This window comes from Amphiura filiformis, chromosome 12 (genome assembly GCF_039555335.1).
Source record: "Amphiura filiformis chromosome 12, Afil_fr2py, whole genome shotgun sequence".
Classification (NCBI taxonomy): Eukaryota; Metazoa; Echinodermata; class Ophiuroidea; order Amphilepidida; family Amphiuridae; genus Amphiura; species Amphiura filiformis.
The window spans coordinates 62,548,119-62,566,399 of record NC_092639.1 but is presented as its reverse complement, the minus strand read 5'-3'; the positions used below and the strand labels follow the sequence as shown (position 1 = coordinate 62,566,399).

At 36.0% G+C, this 18,281-nt stretch overlaps 1 protein-coding gene across 4 annotated transcripts in view; it reads right to left on the bottom strand.

Moving 5' to 3' along the window:
• Window positions 1-18,281, bottom strand: part of LOC140166551 (uncharacterized) — a 90,095-nt gene that overhangs the window by 7,478 nt on the left and 64,336 nt on the right. The window contains exon 7 of one of the 4 annotated variants that reach the window (XM_072190038.1): window positions 5,710-6,928. The exons of 2 other annotated variants lie outside the window; for them this stretch is intronic. In XM_072190038.1, coding sequence (XP_072046139.1) covers window positions 6,007-6,928 — 922 coding nt within the window. In that variant the 3' untranslated portion in view covers window positions 5,710-6,006. Of the gene's footprint in view, window positions 1-5,709; window positions 6,929-18,281 lie in introns of those variants that run through there. One more of the 4 variants, XM_072190040.1, reaches the window with a different exon arrangement.

Here is an 18,281-nt window from a genome sequence, read left to right as displayed (position 1 = left end):
TAGCTTTGAAGTTCAGCACGTTCTGCGTTAACTTAGCTTCACTTTGTGCATGTACATACTTTTACCCGCGCAATCAAAGTATCGTGTATGTACACGCAACAAACAACGCTAAGCCAAGGCAGCACACGCTGAACTTCAAAGATAGTGCCGCTGACTGGAGGTAGATATAAAGAATATAGTCCCCCAATGTCAAACAGAGACAAAACAGAATCAAAGAGAGACTTCAGTATTAATTTTGCAATATAAAATTGTGCACTTTTCTTTATTTTAGATGTACAATCAACATGACAACAACACAGGAAGTAAAGATATGCGCGACTTGGTCGCAAAGCACGCCAGAACATATACAATAATCATAATATCAATCTCCTCCATTCAACATATGGTTACAAGTTATTGAAATTTTACCATTAAGAAAATTGTTTACAAACCACACTCGCTGACTGAAAGAATTACGTTCCTTCTAGAAACACTTCATGTGGTCTAGAAATACTTCATACAAATTTGCACACATTTGCATTACTTTTATTATAAAAAAACATCACATGATATTACGAAATACTATCGTAATGGTATTATCGTATTTCTGAATTCAAAATCTAAAACAATAGGCACGCAACTGTATACAGTTGGTATATTGTTTTAGAGTTTAAATTTATCATTTTTAGAGAGTCCGAAAGTCAAAGAGAATCTCTTCTAATATCATAGTAATGCCATTTTTCACTATAGAATGATACCGTTAAACCTCGTCTACAAGCATGTAGAGTACTTTTTGATGAAAGCTAAATTAATCCAGGCGCCATCCATCGACAGAATTATAACATTATGGAGTTTGAGCAAATAAATTACCGATACAAGCATATACAAACAAGTACTTTTGTAAGACCAATCTATTGTATTGGCATATTCACGGCTGTTTCTCATTAAATTAGTTTTCATTAAAAACTCTCTATATATGCTTGTAGACGAGGTTTTACGGTACTTTAATATGGAATATTAATAATTTTATAAAAATCACATATTCGAGGAATGTTAATTTGATGTCAATATCCCAGTTGGTAAACAAATTCCTATGGCTTAAAATTGTGGCTAAAACGTTTTAACGTTATTATTACCAACACACCCCCACTCACACGCACGCACCCCAACAAACGCACAAACATGCACTGGCGCTTAATAAAACAATCAAGAAACAATCGAAAAGACCATTCCACCAGATACATTGTAATAATTGAGAAAACCTAAAAAATCTTCAATATTGTACAATATTTAGTTTGCAATAATTTTAGCCTATATTTCTTGGCACAAAATATATTCTATTTACACTATTTTATTACAATTATAACACACAGTTATTTTAACGTGTCCATTCAGCGGCTTATTAATATCATCGATTAAATGTCAAGTTCGCAAGTGTCTTCCCAATCTGGTGACATAATATTATTCAACATCACAGAGGAGTCACAAGTCGTAGGAAGGAGACTAATTCGTGTTTAATCGGGTCCAACGCAATCACTTCGCGTGAATGTTTCTGCAGACGATACAAGTACAAACATAATCAAACTTGTACATTTTTCACCAATATAATAATATTATATATTTCCCATCATCAAGTTTATTCAAATGAATACAAACATTCATAGGATTGGGTCAGTGGATCTTGAAATCACATCAGATGTTGGATAAATCCAACAATTAATTAACTGACTTTATGATTGAGCAGAAACATTCCGCGATGTGTGCACGCAGAACACTTAAGTGGATTGCCCGTATGTAATAACTATTTTTACCTTCAGATATAATTTGCTCTTAATGTTCTTGGGCAAACCAACCCCGGGAATCGGAGAACCCGTGAAGGGCTCTATTTCTGAATATGATATTAATAAAAGATAATAATCGTCAATTTATTAGCTCATCATATTCTTCGCTGAGCTGTTTTCCCGCTCTGTCTCACTCTCCTTCAGATGCGTTAAATTCGCATCATTTACCAATTTGCCTCAGTCTAAATCAGGAATATTGAACGAAATACAGGAGCACACACTCTTCATATTATTGGCAAGGGGTCTAAATAAAAAATAAGACCTTCGCGGGTTTCAATCAGTTGAATTGGTTGAATATTTTCTTCCTAAATAATGTCAAGGGCTAAGTATAGGTACCTAATGTAACACAAGATACGCCAGTTTGTCATATGATATCATTCTAAAAAGCTACGCAATCTACTTGTGACAATAAAAGGTATTTTGATCTTTAAAGTTAATCTCAATATCTTTGGAAGGATAACAATAAGTAGATTGATAAAAGTGTGACATAAATTTGGACTTTCGTGTTCGATTTCATCTTAAAATATAGGCTAATACATTTCATTTCAATCACGCAACCTTCACCTTGACAGATAATGTGTCCTTTGATAATTACATTTTGACAAAAAAGGATCATTCATTCATTCGAAAAGGCAACTGTTAATTAAAGAACATGCAATATATAAGAGGCCCACCTGCTTAAGATATCAATATTTAAAATGAGCGCGTGCAAAAGGATAACACTGTAATGCATATAGAAAATGGATTCTATTATTTGAATTCTTCAATTCACCTTTTCGGTAAATCCCATAACCCTTTGCGAGTACACCTGAGAACTCGTCATTTGACGTCACGCCGACGCAATGCGCACTAACGATGTTCTATAAACGATGTGCGCATCGGCGCGACGTCAAATGACGAGTTCTCAGGTGTACTCGCAAAGGGTTATGGGATTTACCGAAAAGGTGAATTGCTTTTTCAGTGAAACGGTGGGAAAAAGACTCTTTTTAAAGTCAGAAGATGAAACATTTTATATACAGAATTCCTTAAACAAAGCAATAAAAGTAAGGAATTCTACGTTATGATTGATAAGTTAAATAAATAAGGACAAGTTTGCGACGTACCTATAATACAAGATAATAGTGCGCGGTGAGTTTTCAAATTAAGTGACCGCCTTTTTTAGCATTTATTAAGTACAGCCTTGGTTTAAATACTTTTGTAACAATGCAATGCAATAGAGGTGATTGGCGGCGGGCACTTTAAATTGCACTTCATAATAAGAATAATAGTTATAATAATTATGACAATAATATGATACGAAATAATAATTCACGAATACGTAATCGTGTGTGACAACACTAGCTCCACACTTGAATACCAATGACGGTGGTTTCTTCGTTTACAAAGGACTCAAAATTTATCTGCGCTCATTAATTTGCGCCTTAATTTGGTAGGTTTTTAAATTACTATCTATACACTTCTGAAATTGATCTTACATGACATGTAGCAAAAGTTCTCTTGTAAATTTAGAAATTTACAGATTTTTCTTACGACGTTTTTCTTGACACGAAGTGTAATTCCAGTCCTCGTGATCTTATAAAAACACCACATATTTAATTTGATATTTTTACCGATTTTGTTAGTTTCTTACATTTGAATTGATAAAGTGCAGCTTTAATTGTATACACATGTGCATTTATACACCCAGGTGCAAACTATATATTAATCGAAACTAAATCTGAATTTAGTATTAAGATATTTTGATTATTTACTTATCCTATAGAGGTAACTTTAGTCCGGGTTAAAAGCTCAAACCATTTATATTGAGAATAAAATCCAAATTGTTACTCAAAGTTCACCATTTTTTCTGTAAATTTGTACATATACGAGCGTATACACTATAGATCCACAACATGCTCTTCTATCAGGGGCACAGTTCTTAAACCCCAATACATTTGTACATTCATTGAATGACCTTTGAAAATTTGGGTACAAAACTTCATACTCTGCAACTTGAGGTCAAATTTTGCACTATGATTATGTAATTGAGGTTATTATACCATGCCATTGGGATGACGCTATTGTGGTCAATGAATGCCGCATCTGTAATGCCTATCATGCACATATATTAGATATATCTCACCTATGACTAATCGTAACTTAAAAACTATACAGTGTATGTATAAATTTAAAACTAACTTGTATCAAAAATATCGCAAGGGTTCATTTCCCTGAATATAAAGCCTCACTGATGTCGGACTGATATCAAAACAGCCTATAGGGATTTATACCACTCAATTTGGTATTATTTTCATATAAAATGCAACAAACAACACATTTACCGGACATTTATGCAACACACGAACTCCCGTGCCCATATAAAACTCAAATCATATCGTTACATTAAAACCCAGCGAGTGTCCCGTAACATAATTAAGTTAGACACTCGACACAAATTGAACGCTTCTTTTGAAACAAAAGGACCCACAGTTTGATTAAGTTAGCACCTTCTGTTGAAATTCTATCTGCCCTCTATCAGGCAAATTTACAAAATGAAATACAATTCATAAATATCACGTACAATAACATGATTAACATGTAAATTTGTTGCACACATATTCTCGATAATTTGATACAAACATATAAGAAAGTGCATACATTATTTAAAAAATAGCTGCATAAAATTTCGTTGTGCTTTTGTTTGTTTGTTTGTATGTTTGTTTGTAAGTTTTTATCGTAATTCGTACATACTGCACATGGATCCAGCAAGATTCAAAAGCGAATACGCTTTTGATTATTGAATGTGGACATATTTGACAAAGTATCTTTGAGGAGTTGTCATACCGACCAGTTTATGGTTTAAGAGTTTTATATTGTCATGTGATTTTATGAAGATGTTTGAATGGGGATCATTGGGGTGCCATTGGGGGTGCTCCCGCCCCGGACTTTGCCCTGCAGCGCCCCCATTCAGAACAAACAAGCACTGACTACTCCACCATAAGGCTATGGGACAAAATTTATAACATTTTTAGACAAATATTCAGATGCCCACACCCGTAAAAATATTCTGGTGCCGCCCCATATGAGGAGTCATTCAGCCATTTATATCAACATGCTTAATATAAAAAGAGCTCAAAATGATAAAATATTCCAAACGCGCGACATCAGTTTGAATAAGTCGCTCTTGTGTACGTGATGTAACCTTTCCATTAAGGTTACATAATGGAAAGTCTGCTTAGAATATTTCTCTTACTTTATATCGAGAGTATAAGGCATATCTGCAATAGCTGCCTTGTAGACAATTTGACCAATTCTGCATTCTATATTGTGCACAATATGACACCTAGCAGCTTTTGCTGATATGCTCTACACTATACCCTCGATAAGGACCTGTGTACAGACCGTTTTATCCTGACATCTTTTAGAATTATATTTTAAAAAGGTTAAAGTAACACCAAGTGAAATATGTTGGCATAGTTGAAAAGGCCAAAACAAATAATGGCAAGATAATAATCGGTATGCTAACCCCTTTTCAAAAATACCGAATTTTTTCAAAATTTCTATCAACTCCACATATTTTATGTCAACTTGTCCATATCCAAGTGAAAATTGGTTACAAATAGCAGTAACATGGATCAAAGTATGAAATTTTGTTTACAGAAGCACAACGTGTTAAAATGTTCACATAATATAATCGTTAAAGTTTGTTTATAAAAGGCGAATCTCAAGTTGATGTATCAAAAACAAACGCTGAAGTATTTGTGTGATATCCTCTATAATACCATACTGATGTCTGCAGAAATTCTGGACAATACATATAAACACAAGCCACACACAATTAGGGCCACAAAACTAAAACGCAGCATTTGGATTTTTTAATTTTTCCCACCCACCCCACCCATTTTTTCCCTTGTTTTTTAGTAGTTTGTTAAAAGGTCACTATGATAATGATGATCGGATGGTCATAATCCATGGTGACCATGAAGGCAATTGCCATCATTTCCTATGATATCTTGTGACCCAGTTAACTATCAGGCCTGGAGATCATCCAATCTAATTAACCTGATGAATCCCAGATTCAATAAACTAATATCAAGAAAATCTCCAATTGAAAAACAAAATGGTTGCCACAGGTCAATTAGTCTTTGCGCAGATTCTGCTTAACCAGATGGTATTAAAAGGATATCATTGGCAGTATGATACTACCTCAGCATTCAATTTCATAAGGACCATATATATTGCTGTTCACTTCACCAGCAGAATAGTCACTTAGCGATGATTTAGTATCATCAATATCAGCATACACACTCTCCTTCGATCCTACATCAATGTCACTGTCTTCAGACACAGAAGGTGGGCAATAGTCACTTATATGCCATGTCCTTGCCGTACAAGGAACAGTTTGTGCTCCACTAACATGCATTACTTTATAATGTAGACTATCTACCACATCTGGAAGCACCGTATAATACTTAGGCTCTAATGGAGCCCCTGTCTGACTTCCACCTGAAGTCAGATCTTTGGCGCCTTCAGGAAGCTTTTCACCTGTTGGAGTGCATGGTATGAAAACTTTGGCACCAGGTGGAAGCTTAGCACTTGAAGGGATTTCCATTCCGTTTTCACTACCACCAATGTAAACGGGATTGCCTATAAATTCTGATGGCACTCTACGCGGTGTACGTCTTCCTGATCTTCTACAGCTTCCTGGACAACTTGCATGTCCGTTGCCAACAGATTCATATATACCTATGCTCCCTTCCATTGTGCTCCCAAAGTCATTACTATTAGCAGATCGCGTTGTGGAGATAGTGGATATTCCACAAGAGTTTCCACAATGTTTTGAAAGGCAAGAGTCTGAAAGGTGGGTGGGTTTACGTAGTCCTATATATTTTCCAGAGGGTGTGTAGCGACGTTTTGGAGGAACAGGGGCAGTCAGAGTGGACGCCGTAGATCTGCTTCGAGAAAATTGAAGTGCGGTGTAGCTTGGGTCAAAGTGGTGATCACGAAGCTGCAGGTCCTGTGAGCGATTGAAGGCCTGGTTCTCATACATCTCACCTCGTCTTTGACCATCTGGTTTTCCTCTGTAAGATACAACAGTAGATTTGGTATGGTTAGATTTGTGTCTTCGTCTGTAAGATACAACAGGACATTGGTATGGTTAGATTTGTTCATATAGACAATTTTATATTCTAGTAAATACATGTACGTTCAAGGTAATGCCACACTACGAGCCAAAATGGACTACTCCAGATGAAATCCTTATGGAAGACAGGACCTTAATTGTCCACACAGGGCGTGTACATGACTTTCAAATGGGGCTACCTGAATGTGTGATTTCATTTGAAATACACACTCCTTGTGTGTGAGATTAAGGTCATGTCTTCCATAGAGGGTGTATGGATTTCAACTGGAATAGCCCAATGATCTCGTTTTCTATTGCTTGGTTCAATAACATTAATAGCTCAAAAGCTGACTTCAAGTTGTAGAGTATAAGTTTCTGTATACCGGGAAGATTCAGAAGTTGTCTGAGATAAATTGACAGATAATACGGATCTCAATTATGCTCATCTTCCAGATGCGAAGTTCTTTAACCCTTATATACTTATACATTCAATGTGTGACCTTTGAATGATATGGAGACAAAGACTCATTCTCCATAACTTGATATCAGGGTTTGAGCTATGATTATTGCATGGATGAAAATGAACTGCGCCATTGAAAACGAGACTATTTTGTCTCATTATAGTGAGATTAAAAAACTAATTACGAAATAAGAAGTGCTGAAAACAAACATATTAGAAAACAAACAGCAATCCACACATCAGATGTACCTTGAGGGTGCTACAATGTGATGTTATTAGATTTATTACTAGAGATGCTATTAATGCAATTGAGTATATCATGAAATGCATAACGCTGCGTGATAAAATCAGTAATTAACGTAATTATATGAACGACATTGACTTTCATATGTTTCATATTTCTGGTGTAATGAGCTCCTGGGATATTAGCGCTTATAAAGGTATCACTAGTATGATCCACAACATATTCATCTATCAGGGCACAGTTCTTTAACCCCAATACATATGTACATTCATTGAATGACCTTGGAAAATGTGGGTACAAAAACTCATACTCTGCAACTTGAAGTCAAATGTTGCACTATGATTGTTTAATTGAGGTTATTAAACTATGCCATTGGGATGAGGCCATTGTGGTTCAATCATACTTCTGAGCTTATTCAAATCGAATATTACAATTGTCACATGATATGAAATTGTTAATGTACTCGTGGATAATTAGAGCTTTTTGCTGGATTAACTTTTGACAAATTTAAAATCATCTGAAAGTATCAGATTATAAAACAAGGGGTCAAAGCAGGGATCTTGTGGTATATTTTTACCCAGAAATTAGCTGCGCTACCTACTGACAGCATTAGATTAGGAAGAAAAACAGGCGAAGTCCTAATTACAACGCGTGTTAACAAAAATACACTACAACTTACATGACTTAACACACCCCTCGATAAATTGTGTCTATTTTGCAAAAACTTAACACACTGGTACAAAGTTATGTATATTATAGGGGCAAAATCATTACTACATGGAATTTCAGTGACCCAAGACAAGCAGTTCGTTATTTATGATAAGAAATAAGGTACCGCTAGGATGTATTTCCTATCATATTTACTGAACCGCTTGTCTTGAGTCACTGAAATTTCAGTGTAGTAATTGGATTCCTTGCCCCAATAATATACATAACTTTGGTTACCAGTGTGTTATTATTTTTTGAGAAAAGGCAAAAATAGTCAAAAATTTACCACAGGGTGTAGTACCCCTTAACACAAGCTTTAAATGTTAAATGGACAGTGTCAAAACATCTCTAATAGCGTGAAGTACGGAAGGCTACTTGGGTCATGGATTAGATCAGGAAAATAGTGATTTAGATCAATTTCCTACAGATCCCGGTTCTAATTATGATATGATACAAAAAACCTGTGTGATTTTAGCGTATGGATTAAGGTTAAACAAGCATGTGAGATTCCTTTCCCGGGATGGCTATTCCAGTTGAAATCCATACACCCCCTGCAGAAGACATGGACTTAATCTTCCACATAGAGTGAGATCTTAAATGGGGTTACTTGAATGGGTGACTCCATTTGAAATATACACCCCTGTGTGGGAGACTAAGGTCATGTCTTCCATAGGGGGTGTAGTTCAACTGAATAGCCCAATATATGTGGGATACATTTGGGATGTAGTTGTATAATGGCATGCAGGATGAGTCAAAATAAGAAGTGTGACATATCACATATCGTTTTACATTCCATCCACACATTATACAGCTCAAAGAATATTAAAGGGGAAGATATCATGACCCGACCTAGTAAAGTGCCATCTGCTCTATCCCATAATTTCTCCAGATCCATATAACCATCATTTCTAGTTAAGAGTCCATAAATTCCTTTTGTAATTTCAGAACAATGTCAATTATGTCATGTATACACGTTTTAATGGGTCTTGCACCTGCCTTGACCGTGCAATTGACAACTGCACCCGAATCATAAACCATGGAAGGTATTCCACCACGATGAAGCTCATCTTATTTAGTTTTCATGATATCATCATCAATTCTACGGTTTACTACTGCTCTAGGATGTCCCTAAGCAAATTTACATTCGACACGTCACTATTTGATGCGCTGATGATAAAATGCTTTTGATGCTTGCGGTTCTACTGACTGAGTAAATGCCACCGAATATAAGTCAACTAGTTTTAGGTTCTCCAGTATTATAATCCAGATTTATTTCCAGAACTGTTTACCCAATTTTAAGCACGTTTGTACTTTATATTTTAAATTTTTTTTCCTAATGAAGGAAGGAGGCGATATTCTTTACCCTAGCAGGGCGAAAGACAATCCGAGACACAATTTGTCCTAAATAAAAGTATAGTAGGACCTGAGAATTTCATGTTGTTGTAAAGATGTCGAAAGCATCAACCATACAAATCTCATATAATTGACATTTAGAATATGATATATCTGTCAAATTTAACAGCATTAGCTTTCAAATATTTTCGTGGATTTTCCATAATTTTGTTCATTTTTCTCAATCTAAAATATTTGACATTTTAGCCTACGCTGTCAAATTCAAATTACTCACTTTTTGCTGAGTTTGCAAGAAATTTGAAACACTTCAAACATTGTCAAAGTTGACAAGGAAAACAAACATGAAATATAGTTTTGTGACACTAGTTTTGACATGTGACATTTTAACTCAAATAAATATTAAAAAACAGAAAATTATGTTTCGGTAGGTGGCAATTTGATAATTGCGTACATCACCCACGAGACCTAACTCTTATAGCGATGAATATTTATTCGAAAATTATATTACGACTACGTTTTGCTATCTATTATAACTTAATGTTATGTTTGCAAAAATTAAACAAAATCATGAAACGAGAAATGTCTTTGTTTTAACATGACGCATGTCTTTGAAGAATGTGGCACGATAATGGGATCTTAATTTTATGGGTTATATCAAATCGGTTATATACATAACGGCCTACCTGCTCTAACTTAATGTAGGATCCATGAATGAATAAACCAACATCGTATGCATTGGAGAATGATCTACGCCTATATTATATTGTTTTATATCGTCTTAGTTTGAATCCATGCAATTAGACTGTTAGATTTACAGATTTTATTTGCGAAATCGATCAGTTAACACCCAATCTGCATTCATCTACCGACGATACTCAAATTTGAAAAAATATCTTTTTTTGAAATAAAAAAAAATCTGAATTTTAAATTATCACCAACATATTTGAATCTATGTGCAAATTGCGTTTCAATGAGTACAAGTAACACTTATATTGGTTCAGTGGTTCTTAAGGTCGGTTGGATTCTTTAAGATTTTAGTGAGGCTACATGATATGTTTGAAACGTGCGAAGACGTATCATAGAATGGTCATGTTATAGAGCAAGTGATGAATCGTTCCACACATAGATTAACCTATATTCAGTAGCAGAATCAATTGCGGTAAATTCAACGATTTTACCGCAGGTAATTTTCAAACTAACTTCTAGAAATACCTTATGAAGCACAGGAAATTATTCTGTGCAACAATGTTCACTCTATCCATGTCGATGCGAATGTATATTACTTTTTTTTTGCCAAAGAAACATTGAAGAATAGTTTCTATTCATCTCGTCTTTTACTTGATTTCATTTCAAATATTCCTAAAGGCAGGCTATATAACAGACTTTTCATCATTAACGTCAATGATATCTACAGGTAATATATTGACATGTAATATCGCTGTTGCATTTATCAACTTTGAAATTAATTTTGCTGAAATTTAAAAGAAATATGTGTTTGAAAAGTATGAGACTATCTATCGCCTGTAGCATTATTGTTGTTATGAAAAGAAGATGACAAAATTGAAGTACTTTCAATAGCTTCCTGTTAAGGTTGAAGCAAATATTTTGTTAATTATTTAGTTGCCAACAAAAGTGATATATTATGTAACATTTAAAATTGCAAATATATTCCAGTTTAATTTTTTATAGATTTGGGTGCCATGGCAACATACTCTTGAAATCAAAATTTATCTACATCATATTTGAAACAAGATTCCATATATTGAAACTAGGAAATTTCCTGCAGCTTTTCAAGTTATTTTGGCAATATTGCAATGTAAAATTTTATTACCTCGCTAACCAAAACAAACAAATAAATGTACGTTTGCAACGTATATACAACATTTAATAATAATCTCGTCATCGTATATAAATGTACCCTCGCACCTGGCTATAAGCAACAACTGCAATGGCAAATTAACTGTAAAAAAATCATAAAAAGTGCATAATTGTACAATTATGTGTTGTTGGGCGACTCTCTTCTTAGACGTGCATGGCAGAGTGTTTAATGTGTATATTTTTTAATAAAATAACAATACAATGACATGTTTTGCTGACTATTTACAATGCATAATCAACTGTAAAAAGTGCAAGCGTTGGGCATGGCCGTGGTTCTGCATGATTCACCAGTATTACATCAGTGAATGCCATGTCAAAACAAATTAAATTTGAAAATAGGTGAACATGGTGAATGTATTTCTCCATGTTTGGAGAAAACTCACAATGGCCTTACCAATTATATATATCTTGGATGCAATTATGATATTTCGAAAATATAAACATCATGCACAAGTAAGGTTTAATTTTGCACCTCGAGCAGCACTGCAGCATATAATATGCCCTACAACAACAAAACTCTTGTAATTTTACATATAACATTTTTGGTTCGAATCCTGTCAGTCATGCCTCGACGGTACTTTAAACAAGGACTTGCACTTTTGCCATGAGCCTGTGGCAATCAGGTGTTATCGGCTTAATTATTATTCTCTAACTTCTCTAACCTTTTTTAAATATATTTTAAACGTGCTGATGGGACTTCCAGAAAATTAAAAATAATTAAATTTCGCTTTAGGTCTCCGTCTATGTCCGTGCTCTTTAACCACTAAACAAAAATCGCCAATAATCGGTTTCGGGTCGACTTGAAGACAACGGGGATATGTAGATCAAAATATGAAATACACGTGAAAAATCTCTTTTAGTGCTCCGATGGAAAATGTCAAAATGTAGATGAAGTCACGTTCAAGATCTTCTAACAGCCCCACATGCCGAGAGTGCGGTTCACAAGACGTGACGGAGTGACGTGAGTTTACTGACTTCACTTCCGTTTGTATTCTGCACTTGAATTTTAGATTTAGAAAAGCTTAGAGAAAATCTGTCAACAAAAGTAGTGTTCTCATCAAATGTTTTGACCTTCGTGCGTGTTTCAATTTAGCAAAGCAATGAACCTCGTGGGGATTGTGTCATTGTGAATTGTAAGAAATCCGAAGGGGTTCTGTGTGTGACAGGTAAAAGGGGCTACGGATCTTTTGAGGCACAAGTCCTACTTTTAGATTTAATAGAGAAGATGCAAGCAATAGCGCCATCTTGGATATTAAAGTAAAACCAGGTCCGTGTTTTAGCCTGGATACGATATCGGTGTTAGTGACACGCAATACACGGCCTACGGCACCGTACCGTAAGGTTTATGTTACGGTTTGCCGGTTGTGGGTTTGTTGAGGTCTTTAAGATTCACGTATAAATCTAGACAAGGAATAATGTTAGTCTATACTCTCCAGTGGTTGGTGAGTGTTACTCAAGATAGCACCGCTGGCAAAAACGTCTAGGCCCAGAATCACTATCACTAGAAATGTCACTTTAGTTACTAGAAAAATCTCGACAAAAAGCTAAGATTCGCCAGCTGTATTGCCCCAAAGTGGGTATTTTTTCAAGGAAATCGTTAAATCATGATACGATATCTTAAAAACAACGAAAGTAGTAAATAAATTAAATTTTCTTGTTATAAAAATGACTTAAAGATAAATGCATAATTTGTGAATACCGTATTCAAACGTTGGTTATTTCTGTAAGCAATTTATTGAACTAGCCCAGTTTATATATAGATCTGTGTCGTCTGCCCAAATAAGTTAATATGTCATGATAAAGTGTATCTAAAGTGTACTGAACATTTGCATTTTTATTTAAATAAATAACAGCATGTTACCCAATATGCGCAAACATTTGCATCTTGAAATCAAGTGTTTTTCTGTAGTAAAAGCCCGAGAGTGTCAGCTCCTGTAAAGCTTTAAAATTTGAAGAAACTTTCCGTAAAACAATTTATATGTTTGAGCAGATAAATTTACTTGTTCTCATTTCATCAATTCACGTCTTTCGTAAAAGTAGGCATTTCTCAATCACAAACGTCCCTACACTCCAAACACTGCAGTGTGTTATAACCATGATAAGGTCTGTGTTTAGCCATCGAAGATATCCTTGCATTCACTTTGAAAATATATTTTAAACACATCTCAAATTCTAAACATCAATGTTCATGTTCAATGGCTGAATATCAATACTCTACACGTTTAGTATTTAAACACATTTATAAAGTGAAGACAAGAATGTGTTAAGAAAAGTGTTTAAATGCTACACTGTTTTTACAGTGTAGTTTCGGATCAGTGTTTTATACATAGGATAAGTCCCTACTGTATTGACATCATGTCTGGAAAAACACATGCATAATAGTCGAATGGAAAACATTTGGACTTATAGTCGTGAAGCATTATATCACTTAATGTTCACCCATATATTTAATTAATGTCTTTGTAAAAGGTCATCATCGTACAACAGCACATACTTGGCACTTGTATATTGAGGGGCTCGGCTAGCTGCTTTCTTGCTTGACTGATAACTTTATGAGGGGCTTCCTGCATTCGTTCGGCACTATCAACTAACAAACATGAAGCGAGTACTGATAAACCAGCCAGGCGGCTCATCTTCAGACTTGGTGATGATGGTGACTGTTTGCCAAGTTCTCCTCAATTGTGACCGTACAGCACGAATGAGCCGTAAATGTCCTCAATTGTATTCTGAGTTACAGTGTAAAATGGGCATGAAGGTCGTATTCATAGGTACCTCAATTGGGTGCTACGTGTACCTCATTTAATGAGATACACGTAGCACCAAATTGAAATACCTATGAATATGACCTTCATGCCCATTTTACACTGTAACTCAGAATACAATTGACACATTTACGGCTCATTCGTGCTGTACGGTCACAATTAGTCACTATCTACCGCTTCCCTTGGGAACATGGAAAGATAAGGAGACCTACATGACTTAAGTATAGGGGGATGGAGGGGACAGACGGGGAGATATGGGTGACTGAGTTTAGAAGGGGGCGTGCTTAACTGGTTTCGCGTAACTGACATCCCTTTTGCACATTCTCACATTAGCGCATAATACTTCATGTTAACCCGAAGTATAAGATTTCTTTATATCTATAGAAGGAGCGAATTTGTTGACAACATGTGTGGGTGGAATGTTATGTTGAAATATGATAGGTTAGAATAGCAATGAAAGGCAAAATGAATACCGAATTTGAGCCAACATGCATAAAAATACAAAGTCTCATCATGCTAATTATGCCGTAACCATGGTAACTTTTACCTGAGCAAAATATATAAGCTTTAAAGCTTTGGCTATATACAGTATGTAGTAATAAGATAACACTTCTTGGTTCGTAGCATGTCTTTAAGAACTCAAACACGTTTTTCACAGCATCCATGTTTGGGAAAGGTTTGTCGACTGCATCAGAAGTTGTTTGGACAGTCAATCCACGTCCGGCGTTTTAAGTGACACGACATTCATGTTATATGTATTTTCCCAAGCGAGTGAAGTGTGTTTAGAAACATCGGTTTTAGTGTTTACAAACGTGCGTTTTAAAGCATTTTTGTTTGGAATTCAAATTTTCAAATACTAGGCAAATTGATGACTACCGTTTTCCAAATTGAAAAGTCTTTATTTATCTATTTCCCAAGTCAATGTTCGTTTCCGCGTCAGATTAATGCTCTGCGTGCTAGCCATGCGCTTCAATAGAAAAAGTTCAACTTTTGAAATATTTTCTCAAAATATCAAGAGCTATCTTAAGAACTATTGAATCAATACTAGGCTTGTTTGTACTCATTTTAATGCATTTTTCATGCTGATTCCAAATATGATCATGAAAATTCACATTTCTGAAATTTTCGACTTTTTAATTTTTTTTAAAAACTTGTCGTCTGCGCCCGCGTGAAGAGAGTTAAGTTTAACGACTAATTTATGAAGTTGTAGCTAACATTTGCCAATACAAATTGGCCTACATCAAACGGATACTTTGTGACACATTCAACTACCAGATTTGTCATCTTTTGTTTCAAAGACCATAAATTAAACGGTAAGTAATTCAATCAATTTAAGTATGATCCCTTTTCACCGCCTACGTCTATAAAATGTCATCTCTACATCATATTAAGGTTAAACAAAGTGTTGAGGGGCTTTACCTCCAGAAAAAATATATTATTACCTTATACGTAAGAAAATATGTCTACTTATCATGTGAAATAAAAATCCGGAAAAAATTGTGTGAAAATGTGTTTTAGCCTATTTTTTAGCTGTTATCAAGCACTATTATTCGATTTGTTTACAAGCGCCAAGCAACTGTCGTCTGGGAGAGTGATTGACATCTTTATTATTAGAAAGAATGGAATCTGTATAGTTCATGAATATTCATGTCGTATTTACACAACCTGTATCCCAGCCATTTTTGCCTAGTTATCGTAATCGTTCATATAAGACGCCCATATGATCCATGGTGTTAAACTGATATTCAACAACTTTATATCTCTCGATCTTTGCGATCCGAAATATTGAATTTCAACTTTAGGCACATCTCTAGCAAGATAATAAATACCTGTCACAAATAGAGGTCTTGAAATGTTACTTGCAACGTTAAAAATGTGAATAGAGAACAAATCGGGTTCAACATGCTTCAAAAATATGAAGGTAATTGTCAACGCCTACTACCAGAATAGCCGCGGAAGAGGGCAGACTTCATAAGGGAGTGTTCATATATTTTAGTGGGGGACAAAGAATTTGGAACTTATTTCGGGAAATTTCCTGGGTTTTTGGTTTTGTTTTTTATTTTATCTTCCTGTTCAGGTGTTTCGGTTGGCACATTTTCGGGGCATTTTCATGCACTTCACAGGAGTTTTTCGTGGTTTCTCTGTAGCTGCCGTGTGTAATTTTCCCCACGTACAGGGTATAAATCCCGGGGTATAAATAAATAAATGAATAATAACATATAAAAAAAAGAATCTGGAACTTCAACGTCAAAAAACAAGACAAATTGTACCCTGCTAAAAATATCAACCCATATCCTCTCTGAGAATAAAAATAATAAGACTCAACCTCACCTGCAAAAAATATTTTTCGGGGATAATTTGGGATAAGTTCGGGCCTATTTTATTGCGACAATTTTCAAAATCTATAAGGTGAAATGTGTCGTGGGGATGTGCAGATTTGGGGTGCATTTTCAGCCATTTAGTTTAGACTCTGTTGTATTTTTAGCCATGATTTTATTGACCCTCAGTGTCATGAAAATTAGGTTCAAGAAGGGTATTTTCAATAATTTTCTCGAAAAAGTAAAAATTTGCGAAAACTTTCAGTCCAAAAGTTGATACAATTTTGGGTCTGTTTTCTTCAAATTTGGTTTAAAATCGTACCGTAGTTTTTCGGAGTCACAGCCTCACATCCTTACCCAAACCAGCTTGAGAAGGTTCCCCCGGGTGTGTGCAAATTTGTAATTTATAGGCCTACACTCGTTATTTAAGCCTAAAATCAAAGTGTTAATATCATTAACACTGCCATGGCCCGTTTTGTCGTGATGACTGGCTTCCAAAATGTAGGCCTATTTTAAATTATAAATCTGGTCCCGCTAGAGGTGTGTTTTTACCCGCGGAGGTCTCTCCTCGGGTTCGTGGATGTGCCACAGTTTTGGGGTAGGCCTACCTTTTCAACGACTATGATGGGTGGGTTTACAGCGAAGACCAACTTTTGGGCGCATTTTGGCAAAAGTGCCCTTACAAAAGCGTCAAATTAGGCCAAATTTGGATGACTTTGATCCCCGCGGTACAAATGTTTTGAAGAGACCCGCCCGAGGTGTTTTTATTTAAAAAATGGTCGGGCCTGCTAAAAAACCTCCCGGAATCAAGCATGGGTAGGCCTACCAAAATGCCTTGAGACCCCCCCCCCCCAACCCAGCGCCGTGACCTACATGACATGATATTCTCCGCGAGTCCACCAGAAAATATAAAAATACAACATTTTGATAGGCCTACTATATTTGTCTGTATAAAGAGCTAGGCGTACCGTGATTTGCCGTCTCCAATGTTCATTTTGAACCATTAATATTTGAGCCACGGCGCTCGGGAATGTGTGAAAGCGGGCGGGGGGGGGTAGGAGCAACAAATTATTCAGGACGATGCGTGAGATTTTACTCATTTTGCAGCTTTTTGCGTGAGATTTATTACCTAGGCGTGAGATTATACTACCTTGGCGTGAGACCGTGAGAAAGTGACCCAATGCGTGAGACTCACGGCCAATGCGTGACAGTTGACAGCCCTGCTTGTAGGCCTACCGCGTATGTCTACCGTGATGACAGTAGCGTAGCTGCCGGGGCCGGGCAATTGCAAAAATTGCCTATTTGGGCCCCCGCCCCCTAGTGCAAGGAAAAAAAAGAGGGAAAGGGGGGGGGGGAAAGAGGAAAAAGAGAGGAGAGGGTGAGAGGAGGGGCAGAGAGATGGGGAATTCAAACGATATGCAATACAGCTCAATAGGCCTACCATATATACGATTATGATAAGCCTGGCAAAATTGTCTATTTGGGCCCCCGCCCCAGTGGGAAATTTGGTGGATTTGGGCCCCGCCCCATAGGGCCTACAGTCTTGCCCTCCTGGAAAAAATCCCAGCTACGCCGCTGCGTGATGATGTTGCAAAGTTGCGGAAGTTCATTCATAAATTTCCCATTTCCACTCGACA